At 31.5% G+C, this 12,837-nt stretch overlaps 1 protein-coding gene across 1 annotated transcript; it reads left to right on the top strand.

The window, feature by feature from the left end:
• Positions 1-8,646: 8,646 nt before the first annotated feature.
• On the top strand, positions 8,647-11,913 carry LOC108576804 (bifunctional lysine-specific demethylase and histidyl-hydroxylase NO66). Its single transcript, XM_017939864.1, is given in 5 exon segments — positions 8,647-9,229; positions 9,232-9,516; positions 10,617-11,349; positions 11,588-11,774; positions 11,842-11,913. Coding segments are annotated over 5 exon segments (1,860 nt in total).
• The last annotated feature ends 924 nt before the right edge of the window (positions 11,914-12,837 follow it).

Raw genomic sequence — 12,837 nt, 5'->3', positions numbered from 1 at the left:
ATATTGATCTCTACTAAAAATTGTTTAGTTCTTTGTATAGAAGTTTTTTGAAGATAGTTTTATGTAAGAAACGTCAAAGGGAAGAAACTTCAGAAGATTATCTCGAACATTTCTTCTATTGTGTCTATAACTTTTAAAACGTCATAACTCAAAAAGGAAGCATTTGTACTTTCATGTTTTCACATGTTTTTTTTTTTTTTTTTGGTTTTTACATATTTTCATCATAATATTTCTTTAGATTCAACAGATCATTTTAGGAGAATTCTTCTATAATTATACTTTGTCAGAAACACAAGTCGTATGAAATATATAAAAGTTATACAGAATTGTAGGGGGTTCGGGTACGTGTAATATGAAATAGCTGTATTATGACATGGATTCTAGCACTAATAAACAATTTTAAATTAATTCTTTGTACTTCAACTTTCTCATATGTTCTTTTTTATCATGTTACTCCGGTAATGAAATTTATTTTCCACCTAAGTTCATTTCAATTTTATTTCGTTAAAGTTACTGCTTTTCATCTTGAAAATTCATGTAAACAAATATCTTTAGGATTTGAGGTTTTTCGAAGAAAGAGAATAATGAAAGTTCTTTGAAGAAATAAGAGGTGAATAGAGTTAGATAAAATCAAAATTTGCACAAAAAGGATTTTGGATCGTACTCTACGATGGGGGATGGTCACCTTAAGGATAATGCGCTAGAGTTACGAAAAACTCATCGTGAAAAGGTGTTGAAATGCGACTGATAATAATAAAGCGCTTATATTTAGGTAAATAGATACTTGTTAAGAGACGTGTTGCTAGTTTACCATCGGTTGCACACTGAAAGTATATACTTAAATTTATCTGTTAAAAAGTCTTATCAAAATGCCGGGAAAAATGTTATTTATTAATCATAAGATATAAACATCCCTACATCTATATCTATATACACGTACATACATAAATACCTACATATAGTATAGAATATATTTATAAATATCTAACAAATAATTTTCAATATTGATAATCTTAACGTTGTATATTGGGACGCAATTAAATTTCATTCTTTACACATATTTGATTTCTAAATTAGTGCATTAATATTCTTTATTCGAAGTTGTAAATGAAATATTGTATACTGAACAAGAGAAATTTCAATTTATCATCACATACATCTCTATTCTTTTTCTTTTTTTTTTCTAAATATATTTCTGTTATTAGAAAAATGTTATTTTAAATCTTTTCGTCGTTATATCTATATTAGTGTTGTTGTAAGGTAGCAATAGAAAAACCATTTATGATCTTACAATTCTATTGCTTGATAGCTGAATAAAGATATTTAATATAGATTAATAAGACTATCTTTGTGTTACTTTTTTGTGTTAATATAGTGATAGTACAATAAAACTTAAAAATTTGTCAAATAGAAATATACAATATTGTGCAAAGATCAATCAACGGCTAATCAATAACTAATTCCAATTGTTTTTTGTGACGAAATTCGTACTTCTTCCATCGAGAAACTATTTAACGAACGATCCAGAAGAAAATGAAAACCACAGATAATTTTGCTGCATTAATTTACGATCAGGTTAGAGAGAAAAAAAAAGCGTGGTACGTGTCAATCCGGAGACTGGAGAAATAGAAAAAGAAATTGTATAGTAAAGATCTTTAACACGTTCGCTGCCATCGACGCAGCATATGCGGTCCAGAATATATTGCCCAGCGTGCTGTCGATTTTTTGGTGACAGCAAATGTGTTAAGGGAAGAAATATACAGGGTGACACGGAGAAAGTGTCACAAGCTGTTTTCTTCGAAACCATTGCAGATGTCGACTAGAACTTTTCTTCACATTACATGGAACGGGGGAGTCAATCATTTAGGATGCAATAAACTTCAGAAGGGGGTAAAGAGATCTCCTAATTTTTTTTTTAATGACACGACTTATTAATTTTTTAATTAATTTATTTTTTGAACTTAACTCTTACGAGTCAGACTCGACACAGGAATTTTTTCCGTCAGATATTATCCAATATACAATGATAAATTATAAATTATAAACGATAGTAAACCATTTTTTTTAATGCATTAATATTATACTGAAACTTAATATTTCATAACTGATATTACTCTGAAATATTGAAGAAAAAGGCAAATTACACATTCGGACCGCAAAATGTTAATAACAGTTACTTGAAACGTTTTTCTTTATTTAGTATAGTTCAAAAGTTACGGTGAACAATACCTCTTTTCTCAAGAGAAACTTCCGGGAGGCGTCGAAATATATCAAAATAAACGTATTTTACGTTAAGAGTGATTTTATTAAATGTTACGTCCTTCAACGGCACCGAATAATGACAATTGGCCCGGTGGAGTTGGTGTTTCTTTTAAAGTGCTTTCTGAAATGTTGGGATACGGTAGGAAGGAGTGATTACACTTGAAGCAATTTATAATGATGATAATATATATTTGGTATAATAGATACAGAGGTTTAACGTACTAATTGTTGGAATTTAGATGTCAGGTTGGAAGGCGGTGAGCTGCGGTGATCCTGGTTCTGGCTAGATGATTGACGTGGTGAGACCGACACAGTGTGAGAGTACCAATGCGATTCTATCATACGGTGTTCGGAGCATTTGAAAAGTTTTCCAATAATAGCGATAGAATTTTGAATTGAAATAAAACGAAAAATGCAAAAGACAATCTGGTGCTCGTTATCTTATTTTATATACATGGTGTCCCGTAACTCTGGGAACATCCGGAAATGGGGGGTTGCTGGGGTGACCCTGAACAACTTTTTCCTTATCCAAAATGTAGTTTGAAGCTTCGTTTTCGAATTATTAACGAAAAACACTGGCCAATCACGGCGCCCGTAGAGCCAGCGCTCAGGGACGGGCGACCGTACGGCCCCCGACCATAACATCATCTGTTTAGGATTACCTGGAAAGGTCGAGATCGACACACTGAAGTTTGATGAAATTTTCAGCGTGCGTGTCATTGACATAGATCTACAAAACGTATTTTTTTTTTTTAAGCCTTATAAAAATAGCGGTGCAAAGTGAAATTTTTTTGACAGCGATCGATAACCGAGAAGTCACGCGTACGCGCCGTTCACGATAGCGCGCGGGGTGAATCTCTATTCGCCCGTCCCTGAGCGCTGGCTCTACGGGCGCTGTGATTGGCCAGTGTTTTTCGTTAATAACTCGAAAACGAAGCTTCAAACTACATTTTGGATAAGGAAAAAGTTGTTCAGGGTCACCCCAGCAACCCCCCATTTCCGGATGTTCCCAGAGTTACGGGACACCCTGTATATGAAATACAATATCATTTAAGGGATCTTTCTACTGTTCAACCGTCTTTGACGGCTGAAGAAACTTAATTTTTCGGAAATTTAAAACAAAGCAAGTGCTACACGTATCCTATTGCAAATTTGTGTGTTTATTTTATCATCTTTTAAGAACACGAAAATATTTTTTATAAGTGAAAATATCCATGTGTTGTGAAATTGGACCACCGTGAAGAGAGCGCCTTGAAAAATATCCTTCCCGATGGCTGACATGATATCAGACGTTGTACTTATCCAAAATACAAAATACAAACATATTCTTAATCTGTAGACGTATGGCTATCGTCTGAACTAGAATAATAAAAAAATATTGAGAAACAAAGAAATGGCAAGGTTTCAAAGAAATTGCTTTCGATTTTAGCAAAGAATGATGGTTTTTCTTTTACCGCAAAGACTGAATATTGAAAATATTTGCAAAATTCTAGTTCAGGCGATAAAGCAACATCTACTAAATATACCTGACAAATTTCGAGTAGATCGGACTTCTGGTTTTTTGATAATCATGTCAGCCAGTTTCGAGAAAAACGCGTTTAAAGTTTCAACTACAGTTTAAGACTATACCAAACCGCTTCCTTTGAAGGCATATATCTCTGCCAATTTTGAGAATTAAGCTTTAAAACTTCGTGGAAATATTTTCGAGATGTTAAACTATAAGAAAATGCAAAAAAAAAAAGAAAATTGATTTTTTTCAACCCGTCACAGTAGGAAGACCCCTTAAATGACCACGTTTGCATTTGGTGGAGTAAATACGACAAACCAAATTTTCGATGATTCTTGTATCTAAATCAGGTCGTATCTCATCAATAACACGAATGATGTTTGCTTCGAAATCAACAGTTTGTGGTTTGTTGGAATAAACGAGAGACTTAACATAGCCCCACAAAAAAAAGTCTAATGGCGTCAAGTCGCGAGATCTTGGTGGCCAGTTGACAGCTGCATTTCGATCTCAATAAACTGATAGTTTCAGCAGAAGTGTGGCATGTGTATCTATCCACGATGACTTGCTAAGCACTACTGAGTACAAATGTCACATGACTCTGACAATTCAGTAACGAACGCGGCGGCTGTGATCATTCAAAGTTCTATCGAACTTATTAGAAAAGTTTATTATGCGGGGTTTCAGTTACCGTTGATGATGTTGGTTCGAGCACGAAGGATCGATGCTCCAAGTGACTAACTCGATCAAATGAAGTTTATTAAATTCTGTTTATTTATGAAAAATTAAGCACCAAGCATGTGCTTTGATACTGAAATTGGAAGAATTTCAAAAGGTGGAGTTAATCATTTTGGCTTCTGAGCGGCTCGCATAACGTTCCTGCGCACCGAGACTAATTGTAAGACTGAACACTGACTAGAACTAACTGATTAACTGAACTACTCTGACAATTAGGGGGAGTTCCCCTAGTGCCGGACGTTTAAGGTTTTTCTCAAATAAATCTCTTTACCTGTATACACGCGACTGAAACGTGTAGAAAACTTATTTTTGCTTGTTTTATCTCCCCTAAAGGATACGCGGAATAACGGCTCCGTAGCGTTTCAATTATTACAGATATAGCTAATGTCCGATATTAGGTGCCGTCCGACGTGAAGGGAACTCCCCCTAAGTGTTTTCGCTCGTGGGGGAGAGGGTTTTTATAACCTTCCTGACAAGACCTAAATTGCAGGTTTTGAAAGTTTTATTTATATTATAGATAAGGAATTTTAGAATCCTCTGGAACATTTTCGGCATTCTTTGTAATCTTACCTGTGTCACTCCACGTTTGAATTCACATTCTGTAGTACAAGGATCAAGAAATAATTTTATAATGGTGTTGTAGTAACGTGTTGGAAATATTAAACACAAGAGCGCAGAATTTGAAATGGGTCCTGTTAGTACATACAAGGTGTCCAGTAACTCCTCGAACACCCGGAAATGGGAGGTTGCTGGGATGACTTTGAACAACTTTTTCCTTTACCAAAATGTTGGTTGAAGCTTCGTTTTTGAATTATTAACGAAAAACACTGGCCAATCAGAGCGCGCGTAGAGCCCGCGTCCAGGCACGGGAGCGCAGGGACTCAATAGCGGTGCAAAGTCACATTTTTTTGACAGCAACCGATAACCAAGAAGTCGCGCGTACTCGTTTGTTCACGATCGCGCGCGGATGAGTCGCTGCGCTCCCGTCACTAAGCGCGGACTCTACGCGCGCTCTGATTGGCCAGTGTTTTTCGTTAATAATTCAAAAACGAAGCTTCAACCAACATTTTGGTAAAGGAAAAAGTTGTTCAGAGTCACCTCAGCAACCCCCCATTTCCGGGTGTTCGAGGAGTTACGGGACACTGTATATGTATTATTCCAAAACAATAAACTGGACCGAAGCAAAACAATCGCTTCCATCCTTTTCCTTTTTCTACTTCTACTCTCCTTTCATTCACAGGTTTTCAGAATCTACACAATGATACTTATGCGTGTAGTTAAACAGCCTAATAACTGACTTCTTACTCTGTATTCGCGTTTGAAATGCAAGCAAATTGCAAATGTCAATGTAAGAGCTAATAAAACTTTAATATTTTTTTCCAAGAGAACGGTACATTTGCGACTCATTTGATTTTAAATATCATGCTCAAGGTCAATTTTACAGTCACTTTTTTTAACTGATCTCCACCGATCCGAAGGTGTAGAATCACCAGCCATGATAAATAATTTTTGAACACCCTGTATATATCATTGCGATATATCAAACGAGACATTCAATTTTACTAGGAATTAAAAATTCAGTAAACACTGGCAAGAATTTGCTCGTTTATATTTACATATGACATGCAAAGAAGGTGCAACAGTTTGAACAAAAAAAAAAAAAAAATGAATTGTGTATTTTTAGTTTATCTTTACTAAACTTTGTTATTTAACTTTGTTATTACAAACACAAGATCGAATAAAACTAATGTTTATATGAGACGAATTTTCAAAATAAATTATTTAGAAAACGAAGCTTCACGTGGAAAAAATTTATTCTATAATTCGAACTTACTTTTGCATAAATATGTGTATAATAGATATGCATTTCTACAATCGATACTACTGTATCCTGTATGTGTGTATACTTTAGTATTTATTCAATGCAATACATTATATTATATGTATGTATAAAAATATAAAAGTATTTTCTTGAAAGTCATAAATGTTTGTTTTCATTATGACACAATAGATTATTTACAATGTAACAAATCTTGTTATAGTGATCAATTTCAACACCATGTGGCGTCCTTTTCTCGCTTTATGATAGGACTTGTTACAGTATATGTATATACTAAATGTTAGCGAGTAATAAGATAATACACGCAGTCTTCGAAAATTAATATGGATGTAGTCTTACAGAGTATTGCTAAATACATTTATGAATACAACTTAGTTCAGTTGTGTTTGTACTTGTATTTGATTTAAATTTGTAAGGAAAAATGTTACGATTTTTCCGTTTATTTTCGTTTAGGTAGGACGTGCGGTTCTACCACAGGGAATTAAACCTCGAATATTTATTTATATATCAGGCTTAAAATCCCGATATACTATTGTAAAATTAATAATGTAACATTACATATCAATAATACAATATGATCTCTTATAATACGCTACTATTGTAGACAATCACATGTTCTAAGTGTTCACTAGCTCTTTTACCATTTTCATATCATTTCCAACGTTAATGAATGATTCAGCATATAATAAGACTGGAATACTAGTAGTAGTTCGAATTAAAACCAAACGTGACTATAATTATGAACAAATTGTATTGACGAGTTATGTTTCTACTACATCACAGATAAGATACACAGAAATTGTTGAAACTATTACTAATTAAAATTATAGTTGCACTAAATTCTTTAAGTTTTTCGTTTTAAAAATCAATTTCTTTAACAATCAGACAAAAAGTTAAAATCGGAATTAAGATGTTAGTAGAAAATATTAAAAGATAAGAAAATCATATCTAAATACAAAATAGAAGTACATAATACATATATTTTACTCAGATAGCACACGATGTTTTAGAGACGTTCACTTTACGTCAATTTTCAGACTCTTTTGGATGTTTTTAGGCTTCTAATAGAAGTTTTTAAGACGTTTCGAATGTAGATAAACGTTTTTAAGGGGTCATCAGAGGACAAACTATTAGGCCAATTAATTTAATTCTTTTTGTATTATAAAGTACATGTTTATAGAGTAGAAAACAGGAATGAAAAATTAAAAAATTATTAGAAATATAGCGCTTGCATACAATGGCGTAGAACGGTTTTTGGCGCTTCCTCAAACGGTGGACATGATTTAGCCCGTGCGAGTTATTAGAAACAAAGATTTTTTATTTTTAACGCTTTTTGAAATCGTAGTTTTCTTGCTCACGTGGGACTTTTTCTTAGAAAAAAGGAAATTGTAGCAATGGCAATAATTTGAAAAAAGGGTTATGATGTTTATTTAAAAAAACGTACATTTTCTTTTGTTACTCAAAAATAGTTCAATTTATTTAAAAAAAATTTCATTTAGAATACGATGATGCAATTATCATGCCGACCGTCTTGAAAAATGTTTGGAGAAAAACGCGTTTAAAGTTTTGTAATGAGCCTTCAGAGTGGCACAACCCCGTTTCGTTTGAACAGCTGTAACTTCGCCAATAATCGAATTTCGAGTTTGCTTTGAACTTAAAACATTTCTACGATGTATTTTCAAAATATGTAAAATAATTAATTTTTTGAAATCGGAAAACCTAAATATATGACCCTTTAAGGCATTCACAAGGCGTCTGTATGCTATTTATGTATGTAGGTATTTCTAGCCCGTGATAATGCTAAACGTTAATACTTATTTACAATTATAATTATTTTAAATATTTGTCTTCAGTAAATTTAACTATCATTCTTTATATAGAATATAAATGAATATCACCCGTAACTATAGATGTTTAAGATAATTTTTACTACTGCGAACATGACATAGAATCGGAAGCACGTGTTGCGACAGTCGTAAATTTAATTTAAGATTTTGTAATAACAATAATATTGATTAATTCTTAAATTTAATTGGGTTATAACAATAAACTTTAAACAGTAATATATTTCACGGTAATGTTAAAAAATAATATTGTATTAACCCTTGACAAAAACATTAGAACATAACCTATTATTAGCCGGTTACACTATTTACTACAAAATTTATAAACTATTGTTCAATTTGCACATGTGATCCAATTTGATATCATAATAATAAGTTAATATCAGTAATTTTTTTAATGCATTATTTAAAATTTTCTCTGTTATGTACAAGTATTATGCACCATCATATTTTTACAGATGCTTAAATATCGTGAACCAGTATCAGCATTTGCAGTGTATGCTGTGAAACGTAAGAATACGGAATTATCATCAAATTCAAAGAAATTAAAAAGAAAGCATATTTCTTCTGAGAAAAAAGCAGTTTCAAAGAATAGCACAAAACTGCAAACACAAGAAAACATAAAACAAATACCTGTGCACAGAAATATTCAAGAAAAAAGCAAAGTTTCTACAAATAAAATTCAAAACACAAATAAAAAAGTAATACCTAAAAAGATTAGCAGCTCTATTATGAGTTCTAAGAAAAATAAATCAATTCAAAACCAAACACACAAAAGAAATGATAAAAAAGTAATCTTAATTTCTGGTTCAAAAGGAACCGAATCAAAGAAAAAATTAAAAAGTTCCCTGTTGACAGTAAATTTGGGTGTTGCAAAAATGAAACAAATTGGACAAAATGAGAGAAAACAGATCAAAAGTAAAAAGTTACCAAAAAAAATTATCCAAGAAACTGTTAATGCTAATTGTGGGACAACTGAAGAAAATCATGAGAATCCTTTAAAAACAAGTCGATCAATATTTGAATGGTTAATACATCCTATGAACTCAGACAAAATTGGGAAAGAGCACCTGTTCAGATAAAGAGGAATTTTCCTAGGTACTATAAGATTCTTATGTCCACTCCAATGTTGGATAAGATATTAAGAGAATCTTATATTTTATTTACAAAAAATATTGATATTACTTCATATGAAAATGGTGTGAGACAAACACTTAATCCTTCTGGTCGTGCAATTCCAAGTGTTGTTTGGGACTATTACATGAATGGATGTTCTGTTAGAATGTTGAATCCACAAACATATATACCAAAACTACATTTGTTAAATGGTAATTATTTTTATGATAGCAGTGCTTCTTTTTTATTTTTTTATTTTTAGTTTTGGGATCTCTAAAGAAGTTAAGGGGGTATTCTAGTCTAGTGTCATTTTCTAGGCCTCTTTTGAGATTTTTTTTAGAAAGAAACCATAAGACTTCTTAGTATCGATTTTTTGTACACATATTTATTTATGTTTTAAGAATATTTCATTTTTTTAAAGTGAAAATAATCAAAATTGACTAAATTATAAGTTATTTAGTACAGTCCCGTTAAAAAAAAGTGTCCTACTGGCTGACATGATTCCAGCCATTCTACTTATCCGAAACGAAAAAGCCGAAACGAATAAAGAAAAAGATTCTTTATTAGCACGAGTGTGGCTATGGTGTGAACCAGAATAAAAGAAAATATCAAAAATTAAAAAATGCACTTTAAATGTTTATTTTTTCCATTTTTTTCGTGTTTTGTGGATTATAATATCAGGAAAGAAAAGAATTTTTTTGGTATTTCTGGTTCCTGCGGCAACGACACATCTCTCGAAGGTGTATGCAAAATTTGGAATCAATCAGTCAACTAGAACTTGAGATATCGTGTCTTGCTGGTCAATAGTCACTCCCATACAGAAAAAACATGCAGAATTGATGAAAATTTTTCGTTGAATATACAGATGACTAAAAACGTGGCAATTTCGACAGCTGTTACTCCTGAATGTATTTGTTTTGGAGCGAAAATTCAAATCAACGAATTTAACGATTTGTTATTTGTGTTTCCGCATCTAATCATCTCTTCAATAATTTGTCTATAGAAGAATTTTTGTAGATCGGTTTAATTATTTCTAAAATTTTATCACTAAGAGCTGTTTGTATTGCAGGCTGTGTGTAGTGTTCTTGTATAATTATATCTGCAACTTTGTTATTTTTACAAATTCAGATAAAGCTTTCCGTTGACATAATTTCGAAAGCCTAAACTTTCGGAAAATACAACAAAACAATCGATTGTTTGAAAAGTCTAGACTAGAATATCCCCTTAAGTTTTTAGTAAAATTTTTTCATAAATACATTTTTTAAGCAATTTATTATTACTGATATTAATAAAGTTTATTTGTCATTTTCAGCTACACTTCAGGAATTTTTTGGCTGCTTTGTTGGTGCAAATTCTTATCTAACACCCCCCAATAGTCAAGGTTTTGCACCACATTATGATGATATTGAAGCCTTTATATTACAAATTGAAGGTAAAAAGAGATGGAGACTGTACAAACCACGAAATGAAAATGAATACTTGCCGAGGTATTCTTCAGAAAACTTTACGCAATCCGAAATTGGTGAACCTATATTAGATACAGTTTTAAATGCGGGAGATTTGTTATATTTTCCACGTGGAACAATACATCAAGGTGAAACTATTGATGACACACATAGCCTTCACATTACTCTAAGCGTCTATCAAAAAAATAGTTGGTGTGACTTTTTGGAAAAGTTACTTCCAGATGCATTAAAGACTGCTACAGAAACAAATAGTGAATTTCGAAAAGGATTACCTATTGATTATTTAAGAGACAACGGTTATACGTATTCTGGAATTCAGAATAGTACCAAAACGGAATTCAAGGAAAAAGTTAAAGATTTATTCAGTAAATTAATAGAATATATTGATATAGATAAAGCTGCAGATTTAATGGCAAAGAATCATATCCATGACTTCTTACCACCCGTTCTTTCGGATAATGAACTGGAATGTTCTGTTGTCCAAGATGGTGAAAGGATGATTGCAAATGGAATCGTTGAAAATAGGGTAGAGATAGAACCTGACACAAGAATTCGATTATTAAGGTCTCATTGTATAAGGTATGACTTAATAAGGAAGAATATGAACTAGTAATATATTTGTTTTTGAACAATATTTAGTATTATTATTAAAATAATGTTTGAATTATATAAAGTTGAAATTGTACAATTCACTTGACTTCGGGCAAGCATTGACTTCGAAATTTCAATTGTAGTACCACAAATTTCAGATTAAACTGTAATTTTGCAAAGCTTAATATGAAAGTAAAACTACCATTTTAAAATATATTATTTATAGGTTAATTGAAGAGGATGAGACATTTAGGATGTATTATTCTACTGAAAATTCTAAGGAATATCATGAATTTGAACTGCAATTTTTAGATGTTAGTCAAGAATTTGTACCTGCAATACGAGAAATAATATTACGATATCCTGAGTTTATACGTGTAGAAGATCTACCAATTGATGGTGAAGATAACAAAGTAAGTGAAGGACAGTTAAAAATCATACCAATTTAACAGTATAATTATAATTATTTATGTTTTATAGGTACAGATAATCAAGGATCTTTGGGAAAAATGTCTTATTGTAACGGATAATCCTTTATGTGTGTTGGAATAATCACATATTCGTAGGTAATTTGTAAAAATTTAATAAAAAAATAAATTTTGAAGCTTAAGGGTTTCTAAAAGTATTAGTTACTAATCAAATTTTTATTTGTGTATACAAGAAATATGCATTAATACATTATGTAAAAGCGTATTTGTAATAGAATTTTTATTGTTTTTGAACATTTATTTACATTACGATTGTTTATATCAAAAATTAAAGAAATTGTAATCATTTTTAATAATTATGAAATTAGTACATTGCAATTTGTTGATCATAACTTCAGTACTTTTATTTCAATTATACAAAACATTATAAATCTTTTTGTAACATGAAAAAATATGTATAATTGTAACTTTCGAAATGAAAGATAAGTCTGTTACGATTAGTGTATGCAAAATAATGAGTACAGTTATATTTTGATACCTTCAAACTATGTTAACATATTTTTAATTTAGGTCTTTTTATTTACTAGATAAAGATACTAAATGTAGGTAAATTGACAAATGAATAACATTCGCATATCAAGAACCTTTTTTCATTTGTATATCTAAGGTTAAATATATTAAATACATACAAAGTAGATACTTTTCTAAAAGATAATATATATTTTAATGTTGCAAAGAATTTCATGTTATTCTGAGTTGTTCACTCTTCAAAACCATAACAGAATTAAAACGTGTCATTAGATAGCACACGACGTCTTAGAGATGTTTATTTTACGTCCATTTTTAGTCTGAATGTCTTACGACTTGATTTAAACGTTTTAAAGACGTATGTACAAATCGGTACGTTCTAACAACATATAATAATTACATCTTTAAGACGTGTCTAAAGCCAGCGCATAATGCTTTACGCCACGTTGCAAAGACATATAAAGATACGTATCAATTTGTTGCATATCCGCGTATCCTATCATCGTTACGTATCAATTTT

This window comes from Habropoda laboriosa, unplaced genomic scaffold (genome assembly GCF_001263275.1).
Source record: "Habropoda laboriosa isolate 0110345459 unplaced genomic scaffold, ASM126327v1 scaffold527, whole genome shotgun sequence".
NCBI classification, from domain to species: domain Eukaryota; kingdom Metazoa; phylum Arthropoda; class Insecta; order Hymenoptera; family Apidae; genus Habropoda; species Habropoda laboriosa.
The sequence above is the reverse complement of the archived record's forward strand: the minus strand, read 5'-3'. Positions and strand labels throughout refer to the sequence as shown.